The sequence below is a fragment of the Panthera onca genome, chromosome D2, assembly GCF_046562875.1.
Source record: "Panthera onca isolate mPanOnc1 chromosome D2, mPanOnc1 haplotype 2, whole genome shotgun sequence".
NCBI classification, from domain to species: Eukaryota; Metazoa; Chordata; class Mammalia; order Carnivora; family Felidae; genus Panthera; species Panthera onca.
Window position 1 is genome coordinate 77,576,527 of NC_138349.1, and position 18,986 is coordinate 77,595,512.

General features: G+C 39.8%; 1 protein-coding gene across 4 annotated transcripts in view; it reads left to right on the forward strand.

The window, feature by feature from the left end:
• RYR2 (ryanodine receptor 2) overlaps window positions 1–18,986 on the forward strand; it is a 755,762-nt gene that overhangs the window by 469,361 nt on the left and 267,415 nt on the right. For all 4 annotated transcript variants that reach the window (XM_081790553.1, XM_081790554.1, XM_081790555.1 and 1 more), the window contains exons 28-29: window positions 14,385–14,593; window positions 16,948–17,122. In XM_081790553.1, coding sequence (XP_081646679.1) covers window positions 14,385–14,593; window positions 16,948–17,122 — 384 coding nt within the window. The remainder of the gene's footprint in view (window positions 1–14,384; window positions 14,594–16,947; window positions 17,123–18,986) is intronic.

Consider the following 18,986-nt stretch of genomic DNA (forward strand, 5'->3'; position numbering starts at 1 on the left):
TGAAATCTTTCAAAGAGCAGAACATTCTTAATTTTGATGAGGTCCTTTTATGATTTTCCCTTCATGGTTATATGTTGAAATCTTGAATAGGTTGAAATCTTGGCCTGTGCAAAAACAAAGATTTTCTCTGGTGCTTTCTTCCGGAAGTTTTATGATTGTAACGTTTTCATATAGGTCTATAATCTGAATTGATGGAGTGTTATTTGTGATGGGAGACTGAGGTCGAGGTTCATTTTTGTCCAGATGGATCTTCAGCTGTCTCAGCACCATTGGTTACGACAAATTGTCCTTTCCCATTAAGTTACCTTGCCACCTTGGTCAAATCTCTATTGACCATTGTGTTCTATTCATCCATATGTCTATCTTTAAGTCAGTGCCACACTGCTCTCTTTGTTATTGCCACCTTATAACAAATCCTAACATCAGGTAGGGTAGGTCCTCTAACTTCTTCTTTAAGAGGTTTTTCGGGCTCCTTTTTTCTTTGCATTTCTTTATAAATTTTAGATTCCAGTTGTCGATTTGGTTTTGTTGGGATATAGTTGGCTTTATAGGTCAGTTAGGGGAGAATTGACATTTTAATAATATTTAGTCTATCAGTTCATGAACAAGACCTATCCTTCCATTTATTTTGGTCCTCTCTAGTTTATCTACCACTTTCAGAGTAGAGGGATTGCCCATTATTTTTAGAGGTATCTGATATTTTGGAAACTATTATAAATGAAATTAGTTTTCATTCATTTCATCTTCCAGTTGAAAGATGAATATGTTGAATATGAGAAACACAAATGTTATGTATATGTTGATATTACATCCTGTGGTCTGGCAGAATTTATCTTACTTTTTTTCCTCTTTCTTTCTTTCTTTCTTTCTTTCTTTCTTTCTTTCTTTCTTTTAGGATTTTCTACCTACATAACCATAAGGTCTCCCCCCAGCGCCCCAAAAAGTTTTACTTTTTCCTTTATAATTATCATGCCTTTTTGTCTTTTGACTTATTGAACTGGGAAAGAATTACAATGTTTAATAAAGTGGCAAGGGAGATTATCCTGCCTCATTCCCAGTCTTAAGGGAAAAATTTTTATTGTTTCATCATGAAGTATGATGTTAACTGCTCTTATCACCATGAAGAAGTTCTCTTCTCTTCCTAGTTTTCTGGGAGCTTTTATCATGAATGGGATATTAAATTTTACCGAATAATTTTTTTGCCATTTATTGAGAAGATTATATATTCTTCTCCTTTATTCTGAAAATACTGTGAATAACATTGATTTTTGAATGTTAAAACAAGGTTGCATTTCTAATACAACTCTACTTAGTCAAGGTGTGTTATCCATCTTTATATATACCTGGATTCTCTTTGCTATTCTATGAAGGATTTTTATATCTAAATTCATAAGCAATATCTAAATTTATATCTAAATTCATAAGGTATGTCATTTCCTTTTCTTGCAACATCTCTTTGTCAGCTTTTGTTATGAGGGTAATCCTGGCTTTGTGATACAAATTAGGAAATGTTCCCACTGTTTTCTGAATTTGAGATAGTTTTGTATTATGGTTTACTGAAATGTCGTATAGAATTTATCATTAAAACCATCTGGACCTAGTTTTATATTTTAGGAAAGGTATTTGATTATGAATTCAAATGTCTTTAATAGCTATGGGAGATATTTAGATTTTGTTTCTTCTTATGTCAGTTTTGATAAGTTATGTTTTTTTCAGTAAGTTAGTAAATTCACAAATTTCATGAATTCGGTAAATTCATTTAAGTTGCCGTATTTATTGGCATAAAAATGTTCTAATGTCCCCTTATTATTCCTTTAATGTTTGGAGGGTCTGCAGTGCCACTTCTTTCCATTTTTGGTATTCACAGTTTATGTTTCTCCTTTTCTGTCATGGTCAGTCTTCTTAGGGATGTATTGACTTTACAAACCTTTCAAAGAGTGAATCAATCTTAAATGTATTTTTTGGAGGTTAAACTTTTTGACATTTATTTTACCACCAATCTTGGATTATTATAAGTCACTTGTCACAATTATGAGTGGCTTTGCATCACGTCTCCTCAGAAAGATGGCACTGTCGAATGACTGTGGCGTCCTGTGGACAACTTCATTCTTTGATCAGTATTAGAGCTCCTGGTTTCACAGCCCCATGAGCCCCCTTTGCAGTGATCTATTAAATGTAATTAAAAAATACTTTTGATGTTTATTTATTTTTTGAGAGAGAGACAGAGAGACAGAGCGTGAGCAGGGGAGGGGCAGAGAGAAGGGGAGACACAGAATCTGAAGCAGGCTCCAGGCTCTGAGCTGTCAGCACAGAGACCAACATGGGACTTGAACCCATGGACCTGAGCTGAAGTCAGACACTTAACCAACTGGGCCACCCAGGTGCCCCTAAGTGTAATTTTTAATGAACAACTAGGTATATCAGGCATATAAATATTTACTAATAACATAGCACTATGTTAACTAGACTTGTAGTGATCATTTTGCAATATATATAAATATTAGATCATTCTGTTGTAATATGAAAATAATACAATGGCATATATCAGTTACCTTAATAAAAAATAGACAAATAGGCAAATATGTAAATAGTAAGGGAAACTGCATCGATTTAAAAACACATGAAGATATTTCATATCTCCCTAATCATTAGAGAAATGCAAAATAAAATATTTATAGGTTTATATCCAACAAATTAAAATAATTAGAAAGCTATATGATACCATGTGTTGACATGGATGTGACACAATGGGAACCCCGTGCATCTCAGTTGAAAGTATAACTTGGCAAATTTGTTGCGTGAAAAGCTTGTATTATGTAGAAACCATGAGTATGACCCAGCAAATGGCACACTTGGGTGTTCATGTGTAGGTCTAGACACAGGTGTGGAGGAATGTGTTTATTGTAGCATTATTTGTGATTGTGAAAGCTGAAAGAATCCTATGTGTCCATCTCTGGGAAATGTTGATAGATAAAAAAATAGAAATGTTAAAACCTAGCATGCAGCAATTCAGAAGCAGTGATCATGAAGAATGGAACAGAGCAGGGATACAATACAATTAATATAATTTCTGAGTACCTTACCGCTTACAAAAACACAAACCTGTCCAAGGCAAAACAGCATACACATTGGAGTGATGCCAGTGGTGGACACGGAGTGAGGAAATGCATTTCAGGATCAAGGATTAGGGAAAAGGAAAAAAGTAATAGAGGAGACTTACACAGTCCAACAGAAAAATATAAATGACATGAATAGTGTAGTGTCTTAGCTCCCCAACACATCCGCATACACACACACACACACACACCGTAAAGTAAAACAAAGCACCAGATTAGACAACACTCTGGCGCATGGGAGCTGGTTAAAAATATCATGGTACACTCATACGATGGAATATTATGAAGTTCTTAAATATAATGAAGTGCCGATAGGAAGCAATCTCAGATGTATCATATTAAGGTAAAGTAGCAAAGTCCTGAGCTCTGTGAAGAACATGGTACTATTTGCATTATAAAAAAGAATATATGTAAATGCTTGCATATGCACAGTCTGACTCTGGAAAGACACAGAAAACAATGGTAACAGTGATTGCTTCCAGGAAAGATAACCAGATAGCTGACAGACAGCTGTGGGAGGGGAGATTTACATTTTGCTGCATATCATTTTTAAAAAAATTTTGTACTCTATTTGCATTACCCATTCAAACAAACAAAAGAAATGCACTGTTTAAAAACTATATATGGTTGGTATCCAAGAGGGGGAGTCCGTTTTACCCTGTACAAGATGTGCAGTATATGCCACAAAAAAATAATCAGTGATGGTTATATTTTAAAGACATTATCAGTCAAGGGCATAGTCTGTGTCAGTTACATCTGTTGTATTCACTTTTACGGATAACCTTCTTTGGATACTGCATAAGATGTTATCTTTATGGCCTATAGTTTTACACTATTTACAACCATAATACAATTTTATCTTCTTAACACCCTTGTGAGGCAATGTATTGCTACCTTACAGTTACCTACTTTCTTGTGACTTATGTGAATTTCAAGGAGAAAGGGAAGGAGTTCATGTTTATAAAATCCATGTTTGGGTTTCATGTTACTTCCATATTTCAAGTCATCTTCATGTCCACTTGACTCTGATACATAGTTACTGAACATCTACTCTGCCCAGGTCTGGGGATTCAAAAATGAATAAAACAGTTTTTGCCCACAGGTAGCTCTCAGGGTAGGCAAGGAAGATAGACTGAATTGTCCACACTACTATATGGTGTAAGTGTTAACGCTCAAGTATCATAGCACAGAGGGTTTAACTCAGCTTAGTGATGTCAGAGCAGTCTTCATAGAGGAAGTGTATTTGTTATCTATTGCTGTGTAACAAATGTCCCCCTAAAATTTAATGATGCAGCGAACATTTGTTATCTCTGTGGTTAGGAATTTGTGAGTGGGTTAGTCAGATGGTTCTGGATCATGGCCTTTTTTTGAGGTTGCTGTCGAGTTGGTCAGGGCTACAGTCATCTGAAGACTTCAGTGGGGCTGGAAGATTTGCTTCTAAGAACTCATTTGCATAATTATTGGCCAAAGGACTCAGTTTCTCTCTGGCTGTTGGCCAGAGACCTAAGTTCCTTGCCAGCAGACCCCCTCAGAGAGATGCTTGAGTGTTTTCACAGAGCAGATGACTTCCCCCCGCATGAATAAGACATAGCATGACGGGGAGACCTCAATGCCCATTACATTTACTTCTGTCATATTCTGTTTGTTAGATGTGAGTCACTTAAAGAGCCCGCACTCAAGCCCACACTTTTTGAAAGGAAATATGGCAAAATATTTGTAGTCATGTTTTAAAACCACCTACTTTACCTACTTAAAAGTAGGCAAAGCAAGGGTAATATTTAGAAGGATGCATAGGAATCAACCAAGTCCCGTGTATTCCAGGCCAAGAGTATGGTATGTAGAAGAGCCTGGAGCCACAAACGAGCATTACACATGGGGACTTCAGTGTTGCATAGCTGAATTTAGAGTTTGAGAAGTGGCAGGAAATGAAGTAGAGGAGGCAGAGATTGAAAAAAAAAAGATTTTTCTATTAAAAAAAAAATAAGTGACTCTTGGGAGAATGGGTTGAATGTGAACAAGAGTGGAGGTGAGGACAACAGTTGGGCGGCTACACAAGTGATGTTGAGGAGTATTGACGGCCCGAGCTTAGGCAATACTGTGAATAGAGACAATAGGGCAGAATCGTTTGACATTTAGAAGTAGAATCGGCAGAAGGACAAAGCGGGTGGCAGGGATGGTTTCTGGGTTGGTAGATGCCAAGTACATCCACATTCACAGGGAACACAGGATTCAGAGCAAATAGAGGTGGGATTTTGGGGGAGATTCCAAGTTTAACTGTAAACACTTTAAGTTTGAAATGCCTGAGAGACCCTAGACACTACCACGACTCAGTTCTGGATATAAACATAAAGCTGAGGCTACCGCAAGAGAGGAAGAAAGGATTAAAGAGTAAATATTTCTTTTTTTTTTTAAAGGGAGGCATTTGGACATTTTTATATGCTAAGGGAAAGGACCAGCAGAAAGTGGGAAGTTGAAAATAAAGGAGAAGAGCTGGATCAAGTGTAGCCTCTGCAAGGGCCAGGGGTGAAATCAGAGCACGGAGGAAGGGACCAATCTAATATAATAGGGAGAACACCTGCTCCCCTAAATTTAGTGTGAAAGAGGTAAGGATTAAAGAGAAGGTAGAAACCTATGTTCGCGGAAAATTAGGATGAAACACAGGGAATTCTTGTTATGTGCTTACTGTTTTCTGTTGAAATAGAAAATGAGCTTATTTGCTAAGGGGCGAGAGTGAGAAAGGGCTGGACTGTGTCAGAAGACTTGAAGAGAACAGTGAATATTTGCTGGAGGTAGAATTCTAAGCTGGCTTTTTCTTTTTCCTTCAGCACTATGTATATGGCCTCCCGTTGCCTTCTGGCCCCCATGTTTTCTGATGCGACACTGGCTGTTACTCTTATTGAAGATCCTCGCATGTGATGTGTTTCTTCTCTCTTGGTGCTTTCAAGACTTTTTGTCTTGCAGTAATTTGATTATGATGTGCCTAGTTTAGATTTCTTTGAGTTTATCCTACTTAGATCTTGTGGAGCTTCTCAGAACTGTAAATGAATGTCATCAAATTTGAAGAGTGGTCAGTGTTTCTTTAAATATTCTTTCTGCCCTCGGGACGCCTGGGTGGCTCAGTTGGTTAAGCGTCCGACTTCAGCTCAGGTCACGATCTCACGGTCCGTGGGTTCGAGCCCCGCGTCGGGCTCTGGGCTGATGGCTCAGAGCCTGGAGCCTGCTTCCGATTCTGTGTCTCCCTCTCTCTCTGCCCCTTCCCCGTTCATGCTCTGTCTCTCTCTGTCTCAAAAATAAATAAATGTTAAAAAAAAATTAAAATAAATATTCTTTCTGCCCTATTCCTCTCTTCTCTTGCTGAAAAGCCCATTAGACATGGGTTGTCACACTTGATTGTATCCCAAGGGTCTCTGAGGCTGTTTATTTTTCTTCATTCCTTTCCCATGCTGTTTTCCATACTTGATAATCTTGGTGGATCTATCCTTAAATTCTTTGATTATGTGTTCTGCTAGTTTAAACCTACAGTTGAGCCCCTCTAGTGGATTTTAACTTCACTTATTTTACTTTTCAGGAATTTCTGTTTTTTTTGTTTTTTGTTTTTTTGTTTTTTTTTAATAATCTCTGTCTCTTTATTGATAGGTTCTTTTTGGTGAGGCATTTTTCTCATAATTTCCTTTTGGTCTTCAGACATGGTTTCTTTTAGTTCTTTGGACATATTTAAATGAGCTAATTTTTGGGGGTGCATAGGTGGCTCAGTTGATTAAAGCGTCTGACCTTGGCTCAGGTCATGATCTCATAGCTCATAGATTTGAGACCCGTGTTGGGCTCTGTGCTGACAGCTCAGAGCCTGGAGCCCGCTTCAGATTCTTTGTCTGCCTCTTTCTCTCTCTGCCCCTCCCGTGATTGCTCTCTCTTTCTCCTCTCTCAGAAATAAACATAAAAAAATTTTTAAAAATAATAAAATAAAATAGCAATTTAAAATCTTTGTCTAATAAGTCCAGTATCTGGGCTTTCTCAGGGACAATTTCTGACTCCTTTATTGCCCCTGTAGGAGACATACTTCCTTGTCTTTTTGCATGTCTCCCTATTTTTGGTGAGAATCAGATATTTTAAATAACATAATATAGCAACTCTGGAATCTCCCCTCCCCCATGGTTTGTTATTGTACTTGTAATTGTCGTTTGTTTGTTCAACGACTTTCTTAACTAGCCTTGTATATTTTGTTTTCTTTGTCATTTGTAGTCCCAGGAGCCTCTGTTTCATTAGCCTCATGGTCAGCTAGTGATTGGACAGAGACTTTCCCAAATGCTTGGCGCTTATAAGTCTCCCAGTCTTTGTTGAGGGAGGGGCTCTGTGTGCATGTTGAGACATAACTCCAACACACAAGGAGGCAGTCCTCACCTTAGCCTTCACTTACTGCTTGTGTGGAACCTTAAGGTCCCAGCGGTCAGAACTCAGGACCTTCTCAGGTCTTTCTGAACACGAACACACACACACACACACACACACACACACACACACACACACAGCCCTGGGCGTGAGTGTGGCTTTCTGGATTCCCAGGATTACACTGGAAGTTTTCACAACCTACTAAGGACATCTCATTCCTCAGCTCTTCTTCTGAAATTTTCTTTCGGTCAGCGTGTTGGTTGCCTCACTGTTATTGCCACGTCACGCAGCTGCAGTGTTAAAAAATTGCCTCTGATTATTTTCAACAAATGCCTTTTGGGAAATGATGGTTTGCATTGGGCCAACAAAGTCAGACCAGATAAAGAAAAGCCTTGCAGTGGGATTTTCTGACAAACTACTGTGAAGGGAAAATAATGACAGTTATCTGTGAATTGGGCTTTTGGAGGGTTTCCAGCTCCATTCTGTTCCCTCTAGAAGCTTCTAGGTTACTGATTTACACTGTAATTGAGAGGCCGTTGATTTCCACTGTGCCACATACCTAGCAAGAAGGGGATATCACTAACATAAGTTAAAATACCAGTAAGCCTGCTGCTGTCCTTACAAACATTCATCCATTTTGATCGAGTAACACTACCCAGATTTTTGCCAGACTTTGGTTAATTTCCAGAGCTCTGAAAAAAAGTTGATTTGGACAGTTTTTTCCAGTGTTGTCACTGCTTTTATGGAAGAGGATTTTTGGAGGTCGTCACTCGGCCATTCCTGCTGATGTCACACAGCAATAAAGATGAGACATGGCTGTTTTGTGGGATGGAAAAGAGAGATAGCTGCAAACAGATGAAACAATTGCAGAGAAACATTAATGATCAGTTGAGATTGGAGACTATGAGGTGGTAGTGGTGCCTGCCAATCTCTTGTTTGCCAGCAAGGTCAACAGAGCACGTATAGATGTTGAGAAGAATGAAGAACCCGAAACCAGGCAAAGATTGGGGTGAACAGCAAATAAGAGAAATAGGGCCAGGAAATCTAGAAAGCTATGCAGATAGGGGCACCTGGGTGGCTCAGTCGGTTGAGTGCCCGACTTCAGCTCAGGTCATGATGTCACAGCTCATGAGTTCGAGTCCCACGCCAGGCTCTGTGCTGACAGCTCGGAGCCTGGAGCCTGTTTCAGATTCTGTGTCTCCTTCTCTCTCTGCTCCTCCTGTGCTCGCTCTCTCTCTCTCTCTCTCTCTCTCAAAAATAATAAAACATTCAAAAAAATTTTAGAAAGTTATGCAGATCAGGAAGGGAAGCCCAGGAAGAAGTTAATGTGTTTAAAAAGTGAATATGGGGGCGCCTGGGTGGCGCAGTCGGTTAAGCGTCCGACTTCAGCCAGGTCACGATCTCGCGGTCTGTGAGTTCGAGCCCCGCGTCAGGCTCTGGGCTGATGGCTCGGAGCCTGGAGCCTGTTTCCAATTCTGTGTCTCCCTCTCTCTCTGCCCCTCCCCCGTTCATGCTCTGTCTCTCTCTGTCCCAAAAATAAATAAAAAACGTTGAAAAAAAAATTTAAAAAAATAAATAAATAAAAATAAAATAAAAAGTGAATATGTTTGCAAAGGAAATGAGAAAACCAGGAGGAAAAAGTGGTGATCGGAGGATGGTGTGGTTTCTGAACATTAGGAATTTAGAGAGAACCATTGATCGTTGATGGACAAGGTTGTCCCCCTGAAGTTACATGAGCAAAGAACAGTGAGGCTACGATAGTACACTCCGCGGTGGAGGCTGAGACCCTGTTTCCTGCTCACCAGTGTGTCCCAGTGCCCAACAGCATGCCTGCTTCATAGTAGGGATTTGACTGATCTTTATAGAAAATACATAAGAAAGATTTGTTTTCTGATTGAGGGAATCAATAAGGGGAGAAAATGACATCTGAATTAGGTGTTGAAGGGATCAAAATGTCAACAAGTAGAGAGTAGGTGCGACAGGGCATTTCTGCCAGAGGGAAAGCGTATCGGATGTAACCAAGCATAGAAAGAGTTGACGGATGATTGGTAGTCTAGTTAGGCTAAATTAGAGGGTATAAGTAGGTAGAAAACACTATTGGTCGCAAGTGAAGGATTAGGACAAAATATGGAATATCTCGAAAGCCCAGATTAAAAAAAAAAAAAATGTGGGTAGATGTGTGCAAGGAGTTCCAGCCCCAGGAAGTTTTAAAGCAAAAGCTCGATGTGTGATCACAATTTACAATAGCAATGTAACTATGGCAACAGTGGGAAGGAACAGATTGGAGGGGGAGAGTGCTCAGAGATAGAGAGACCAGTTGGGAGGCTTTGGAAAATTTGTGATGTTCAGAACAAGGGTGGGGGAAATGGAAATTAAAAGATAGATGGGAGAGATTGTGTGGAATAAAGCAAAATCAACCTGGTGATCACTGAGATAAGATTAAAAACGTAACTGGCTATATACTGCCCTTGCTGGTATTAAAAAAAAAGCTAAGGGCATAAAACTTTAGATAAAATGGAATCTAACCCTATGCAGTTTTTTTTTTTTTTAAAGTTTATTTACTTAATGTGAGAGAGACTGAGAGCACGCATGAGTGGGGTAGGGACAGAGAGAGAGCAACAGAAATTATCCCACGCGGGTTCCATGATGTCAGCGCACAGCCTGAAGCCTGGCTGGATCCCAGGAGCCATGAGGTCATGACCTGATTCCAAGTCAGACGCTTAACCGACTGAGCCACCCAGGTGCCCCTAACCCTATGTAATCAAATCAGGGCTCCAATTTATTTTCCACTCATCAGCAGAATGCTTACGTATTCCAGATTGAATATGAACTCAGTGGTATCTTTGGAGTATTGTTCTAAAAGAACATTTTAAAACATTTGAAAAACTAAGTTATTCTTATTGCAAGGTTTTATCAAGGTTTAAATTGTTTGATTAAACATAATACCAGGAGGCTACAAGGATGACTGGTTAATCTCAATCATTTTAGAAGTTATTATATGAGCACACTTGAAGGATTTTACGTACATGTGAACATTTTAAAGAGACTAGCCTGCCTGCCTTCATAGCATATGGTAAATAACTTACATTTTCAATACATAATTAGACCTTGACTGCCCTCTAGCGTCAGAATCTTCTAAAAGTACAGTTTGCAGTACAGCATGTATGGGTGCTTAGGCTCCGTTTGATCAGTCACTGCTGTGTGGCCTCTCTGTGCTAGGATCTGTGGGGTACTGGGAACACAGGATTTTCCCAGACCTTACCCTTTATCTTGAGGTCGCTTGTTAAAGGCATAATCCCTTAATTTCTTCTTCTCTGGGTATCACTATTCTTGGTAAAATTCGCTGGGAATACATCTGCTCACTGTGCCTGTTTTTAATGCCAATTATCATTATGTTCATTGTGACAATATAAGAAAATCACATATACACACTTACATGAGCTAGAATTACCTACCAAGCTTCTACGAATGTCGAGTGTTGAACATGAAGGAAAGCGTAAGAATTGCGTATTTGGAGGAACGCTCTTTGCCTTTGAGACTGGTGCTTGCCCATTGGGTATCTGCCTGGATTCCCGTGTCCAGGGCTTGGAATAGTCTTTGTTCCTAGATTCAATTTCGCAGGCCCGTGAAGAGCATCTCCTTTGTGTCCAGGTGATCGATGCCCCAGAATATGCAAAAGAAATTTCTTGCAGATTGCCTGGATCTTTTTTCTTTAAACTTCTGTAGATCCAGATTTTCATTAAATATTGGAATTTCGTCAAGAAACAGAATGCTGAACCATTGCTTCTATAAACCCTGGTTGTCAGCTGCCCTACACTAATGTGAGAAATACCGAATAGGAGCTATGGATCACACAGGCATTCAGAGGAAGATCCATGGAGGTTACAAGTCCCGTGCATAATGGTGTCTGTGAATAGCATGTGTGTTTCCATTTCAGATTGAGTCTCATCGGGGAAGTGTAGGTGCAGTAGCTAAGGTCAGGGGAAATAAAATACCAGGACTAAGAAATTCTGCGTTGTTACCGTGATTGCCACGTATTTTCCATATACTGTTCCCTATTTTCATTACCTGTATTAGCGGAGAGGATTCATAGTGTTATTACCAAGGGTAATTTGTAGTGGGCTTTTAAGGAAATTATCTGTTATAGTTTTTATATCAAATTTGCCTTCCAACCTATTTAAGCTGATAAGAAACTTTGTTTTCATTCCATGATTATACAGTGTGCATATGAGTGTGGTCCAATGTCCTGGAAACATAAAAAGGAAAAAAGAACGTGTGAGTTTTCTAGTAGCTTAGTTTTCTAAAGAATGGAATATTTTATGCTTAGAAAATTGGGAGTTTAATTTATTTGTGCATACTGGAACATAATGTATGATTTTATTTGAAAATATGACATAACGAAAAATAAGGATAACTACAGGATGGCTTTTTTCTTTCATGAAAATTAATTTCCAAATGTTTGTATGGATCATGGCTCATGTTCTGTATGTCTTAGATTAGTTCAGGAAGGGTTGTAACCACGGTTTAAGGAAGTCATGGATCAGTGTGCTGTTTCTTCAGGAAATACTAACTAAGTCTGAAAATCTGACTTCCATCTTTTTAGTACTGCAATATTTAGAACTATTTTCTTTTCTTATTTTTTTTTCAGTAGGCTCCACACCCAGTGTGGGGCTTGAACTCACAACCTCGAGATCAAGAGTCACATGCTGTACCGAATGAGCCAGACAGGTGCCCATAGAACTAGTTTCTTAATACCAGTAACTGCCTTCAAGTATAAAATCTGATGATTTTTTTTCCCTAAAAAAGTAGTTTGCTGTCCTGTCTTTCAAAAACCATTGTTACTAAGTAACAGACATGAGAATTTTTTATCTTTCACCATAGAGATGTTTCTCTCTCATTCAGGCTCCTGTCCACCCCCAACTTGAATGCATTAGAAGCAAACATTTTCCTCTTCAAAGGATTTTGTACGTGCAGTGTCCTCCATATGTTATTTTAAATGTCTGACTTTTAAACTCGATTAATGCATTTATTCTTCAGTATGATGTTTGAATGTAGTGCATGACGTGTGTGTGCACGTGTGTGTGTGCACATGTGAGGTACATACGTGAGCACTCGTGTAAGGTGGCATTTCAAATTTGAGGCTCTTGCTGCTGGAGACACGACCCTTGCTTGGAGCCAACAAAGTCGTTAGGTATATGCGTACGGGTGTGTTTGTGGGGAAAAGATGAAACAACAAAGCATTGCTCATTCAGAAACTTAAAAAGCTTTTGAAAGCTTTGTCAATAGATACAGTTCACCTCTATGTCCTGCAATCGATGGAAATATCTTAGTCCATTGTCTCTTTATGCCAGTCTCATCTTCAGTAGACTGAAGACACAGTAGGTCTAGCTGTGTGTTTACTGGTGCCCTTTAAAGCTTATGTGGATCATGTTTATGGTTGTTGTTTGTTCCTATCAAATCCGTGGCTAAGCTGGTATTAAACTTCTGTTATTTACGATGTCTTTCCCGACTCTTAAGAGGACAACAGGTGAGCAGCTGGGTGGCTCAGTCCATTAAGTGTCTGACTTTGGCTCAGGTCATGGTCTCAGGGTTCATGGGTTTGAGCCCTGTGTCAAGCTCTGTGATGACAGATCAGAGCCTGGAGCCTGCTTCAGATTCTGTGTCTCCCTTTCTCTCTCTCTACCCCTCCCTTGCTCTCTCTCTCTTGCTCCAAAATAAGTAAATACATAAACATTAAAAAAAAAAAAAAAGAACAGATGAGAACAAATACTTAAGCAGTACCTACTGACTCTGCCAGCTACTAGAGGCAGGGTGGAAAGAACACAGGCTGCAGCATTAGGCGGCTCCGGAATTCTGCCATTTGTCACTTCTGTGACTTTGGTCAACGTCACTTAAATGTCGTCTTCCATCTAACCCAGGTCTTAGCTGAACTGATGGTTTATCCTTTGACTTATCAGTTCAGTGGACCCTTGTCTCCATGCCCCATTGATTTCCTAGGGACTTATGTTTTCATGGCTGTCCTGTACTCCTGGCATTTTCAATCTGTGTGTATCTTATTTTTACACACACACACACATATAGATATAGATATAGATATAGATATAGATATAGATATAGATATAGATATAGACATAGATATAGACATAGATATAGATACATAGATAGATATATCTAGATATATATATATGAAGTATATATATGTATATATTTGCACCACTGATCCTGATGTTGGACTCGACCCTTTTGTTTTCCCCTCAAAACTTAAACACAGCATTTGTATGTGTAGCACATTATGATGCAAATGTGAAGTACTGGAAGAGTTTTGTCCTTAACCATCTTGTCTGGGAAATCTGTCAGTGGTTACCCTTCTGTGCCATTTATCTCTTTACCTTGCGGCTTTCTCTCTGTCTTCGTCACCTCCTGGCAGCTTCTTCCTTCTCTCACATACACAAGCGTCTACTCATTTCTTGTGCACAGCAGTTCAGATCTCTTTTATTGGCTTCTTTCCGGCCACGTCGTCAAGTTCATCTCAGATTCTGTTGGCAAACCACCAAGAGGCTGGGAGGTGTTTTTCCTGCAGAAAGATAATTCCCTGCTGAACAGGGGCTGAGGGAGGAAGCATCACCCACCTTGCAGTGTAACCGAGGTTTGATAACCCATCTCTCCCTTGGAAGCCCCTTGTCTTTTCCCCTTCTCGAAGCTGGTTCCTTGTGACAGTGGCTGATCATATGTATAAAAACACTTCATACAATGTGAACCAGAGTAAGAGAGATGGTATTATTACCAACTTCACGGTAAGTTTGGTTACTGATGTTGTGTGGTGTCCTGTCTCCTCTTGCAATGTCCTATCCAGTGGTCACCGGAATCTCTTTCCATTCACAGCTGCCCGAGCCGAAGTGTGTAGCGGCACCGGGGAGAGGTTCCGAATCTTCCGCGCTGAGAAAACCTATGCCGTCAAGGCAGGAAGGTGGTATTTTGAATTTGAGGCTGTCACTGCTGGAGACATGAGAGTTGGATGGAGCAGGCCAGGTTGTCAACCTGACCAAGAGCTGGGCTCAGACGAACGTGCCTTTGCTTTTGACGGCTTCAAGGTGAGCAGACGTTGCTGAGCACCAGACACCGGAATTTGTAGGCTCTGGGTATTGTAGGCTGCTGTGTCCCAGACATCTACATACTGTGTGTGTGTGTGTGTGTGTGTGTGTGTGTGTGAGAGAGAGAGAGAGAGAGAGAGAGAGAGTGTGAGAGACAGAGAGATTTCCGCTGCCATTCCTTTGGGTAGGGCAGTAAAATCAGGACTTTCTGGAGCACCCACTCAGCAGAAATAGTTCCAAGAAAATTTTGTCCTTGTAATCTCAAAACATTTCCCCCACAGGGAAATTCAAGAAGTAAAACATTGCTACCCAAAAAATGAATCATCCTTATCTATCAGAAGTGTTAAAATGCATATGCTAATTAAAAATACATGTACTTTGGAGCGCCTGGGTGGCTCAGTGGCATAAGCTTCTGACTCTAGATTTCAGCTCAGGTCGTCATCTCACAGTTCATGAGCTCCAGCCCCGTATCAGGCTCCGTGCTGATGGCTGGAGCCTGCTTGGGATTCTCTCTCTCCCTGTCTCTGTCCCTGCTTGCACTCGCTCTCCCTCTCTCCCCAAAATAAATAAACATTAAAAAAAAAAACTATTAAAAATGCATACACTTTGACGTAGCAATTCTATAGAAGAAATTTATCAATGATAGGTAAACACATTTAATAGCCACAAGAATGCTGGAGACTGTTGTTTATAATGACAAAAAGTTTTCATTTTCAGCATTATTAGTAATATTTCTTAAGGTGGATGGAAGCTGGTCAGGTGCTTATTTTATTATTTACTTACACATTACATAAATGTTTAAAGATTATTTTATGTACATAAATTATTTAAAAATAAAAAATAATATGTATATGAACCTAGCCACAAGAGAATGATAGTCATTTTTTGATTGATAAAATTATAGAAATTTTAGTCTTTTCTATTCTGTGATTTTCTTCCATGAATTTACATTCCTTTCATATGAAGGGGAAAAGTTATTTTTAATTAAAAGGAGAGTTAGAGTAGATAAGCAGTCATGAGGAGACTTGACATTTGAGTACTGAGGTAGGCATGAGTGGGACAGCATTTCTAGGCTAGAAATTAATAATGTGTCTTCCAGGGGACAACAGACCCACTTTGTTGTGAAACACCACATTTCCTGAACCTGTTTTTTATTTCAGATAGAATATCTAAACACTTATTGAAAGCTAACACTTTCTGAAATAAAATTTTTAAAAGTAGAGTGTATTATACTTGAAAATAATCATATCATTACTTTACATTGGTGACTATACCCCCTGACATATCAGTTTGCAATGAAGGCGACGATGGAGGGGAAAATGAGAAGATTTATCTGAAAAAATAATTGATGTAACTAATTTTGATCCCATAAATCAGTGGAATGTACTTACAGATTCATAAGTCACATTTATCAAAAATGTGTTTGACTTGTATTTATAATGTGAAATTTCACCTCTGTATACAAAACATTGTTGGCACATTTCATTTTTGGTGTATTATTTCAGTAAACATCCTGAGAATATTTTTAGGTTTGATTTGGAGCTTTTTAAGTTTTAGTATATCTTGAAATGCTTCAAGATGTCTGTTTTGTTAAAGTATCCATGCCATTGGTTCCAAGGAATGGAATTTTATTTTGAAGTAGACGAAAACTAGAATGTCATTTTCAGTGATAAATTCTCAGCTTTATTCTCTACTCCTAATTCTTTGCATTTTGGAGGAATGGAGAAAAACAACCCAAATCCTGAGAAGCATTCATTTTAGTGAGAAAAAATAACCTCTAAGGACACAGAGGTTGGTTTGTTTGTTTTATTTTTTTATTTTTTATTTTTTTTAAATTTTTTTTTTTAACGTTTATTTATTTTTGAGACAGAGAGAGACAGAGCATGAATGGGGGAGGGGCAGAGAGAGAGGGAGACACAGAACTGGAAGCAGGCTCCAAGCTCTGAGCCATCAGCCCAGAGCCTGACGTGGGGCTCGAACTCACGGTCCGTGAGATCGTGACCTGAGCTGAAGTCGGACGCTCAACCGACTGAGCCACCCAGGCGCCCGGTTTGTTTGTTTTAAATAGAAAGTGTGTCGGGTTTGATTTTTAAAGTCATCGTTCCTCAAAGTAATGACATAGCATTTGGGTTGTTCTTCAAGATTCCATAGCATACAGTGTTAATCAAAGGGACGTAGAATTCCCAGGCACCTCCACATCGCTTAGGGTGTGTGACCCGCTGGTGCGTGGGGTGGCACTGAGCCCTTCCTCCTGCTGTGTTACTAGAAGGAGCTGCTGTGAGTCCTACCAGTAGTGGTGGGTGGGTGCTGTTCTCCCGGCTCGGTCTGTGACAAGAGACTCTTCTGTCCCTTAGGCCCAGCGGTGGCACCAGGGCAACGAACACTATGGGCGCTCTTGGCAAGCGGGCGATGTCGTGGGATGCATGGTGGACATGACAGAGCACACCATGATGTTCACACTGAATGGCGAAATCCTTCTGGACGACTCGGGCTCGGAACTGGCGTTCAAGGACTTCGATGTTGGTGACGGTAAGTGGCCTTCGGGTTCGCAGCACAGCGAAGGCGACTGTTCTAACGTTTCATAAGCAGCCATCTTCGACGGTGAGTGAGCAGATGAGTTGCAGCTGTAAATTGCCAGGGTGCCATATGGCTTATTTGATCAGACACCCTTGAAATTACTTTAGCAGAAACACTACCTCTCCTGCTTAGCTAGGATTTCAATAAGGCAGAAATGGCTTTTATGCATGTGAATCAGAAAATAAATGGCAGGCAAAAGGATAGTTTTCCACAAACGTTAAATTTTCATTTAGAACTTCCCCGTTTAATCAGCTGCTTATAGCTTCTTTCTGTTCATTCATTTCACAAAAGTGTAACGAGGACCTGCCACATGTCAGTCCCTCCACTGGATGCTGAGATGACAAAGATTAATAAAACGCTGTCCTGTTTTTATGTAGATTACAGTATATCGGGGAAGTCAATACTGGAATAATTTCTGTTCAGTGGGGAAGCTCTAAATTGAAGAAACGCAGAATGTTCCATGGAAGCACAGTGCAGGGCTTTGAGGTGACCTTGAGCAAGGTTGTGAAGGAAAAGTGAAAGCCCTTTGGAAATAAATGAAAAATTCATTCTTCAGAGCTGCCTTTCCAGGAAGTTGGCCACTGGCCGCCTGGGGTTATTTGAATTCACGTTAATTTAAATGAAATAAAGTTACAATTGAGTTTCCCAGAGGCATTTGCTCCATTTCAAGTACTCAGTGCCCCCCTGTGGCTAACTGGTGCCTGAACAGCTCAGACTTAGAGCCTTTACATCATCACAGAAAGTTCTTTTGGATAGTGTTGCTCTAGAGCATGTAAGCAAGACAGTACTTAACAAAATACTCTACAAATATCTCATTTTAAAATGAGCAAACACATTTTTCTTTCAAAATGGCTTTGGGATATAACTTATTATTTGAATATATATATATAGTCATGGATTTTAAGAGATATACCTCAGTCGGTATTTTTAGGATTTATAAACCGGTCCCTGATCCTCAAAAGTTATCCAGTTCATTCCTTGATTTAAACTCTATATTCATTCATTCAACAAGCTTTTAATTAAAAAAAAATTTTTTTAAATGTTTATTTATTTTTGAAAGAGAGAGAGAGACACAGAGTGTGACAGGGGAAGAGGCAGAGAAAGAGGGAGACACAGAATCCAAAGCAGGCTCCAGGCTCTGAGCTGTCAGCCCAGAGCCTGATGCTGGGCTCAAACTCATGAACCGTGAGATTATGACCTGAGCCGAAGTCAGATGCTTAACCGAATGACCCACCCAGGTGCCCCTTAAATTTTTTTTAATGTTTAGTTATTTTTGGCGGGGGAGAGGCAGAGAGAGGGAGAGTCAGAGAGAGAGACACACACAGAATCCAAAGCAGGCTTCAGGCTCCAGGCTCTGAGCTGTCAGCACAGAGCCCAACGTGGGGCTCAAACCCATGAACTGTGAGATCGTGACCTGAGCCCAAGTCTGACGCTTAACTGACGGCCACCCAGACACCCCATCATTCAACAAGCTTTTGATCAGGCACGTCCATCATTTCTCAAACACAGATTTGTAAAAGTAATAGGAATCTTATTATTTTATAACTTAATTTCTGTTTTGCACACGTGTATCTCTGGGTGGAGAAACTGGTACTCTACCGACCCATCACCCATCTCCCTTTCTCTGGGATTATGTTTATGACTGCTAATGTATCTGGGGGCCAGGTGGGAGAGGGGCTTCTTCTGTGTTATGTGTCTGTACTGGCCAGTACCATGGGTACGACCTGAGATTTTATTGTTTAATTGGTTGTTATTTAATAATTGTTGCATACTATGCCTTCCTTCATTGGAAGTAAATGCCTGTTTGAGTTCTTTT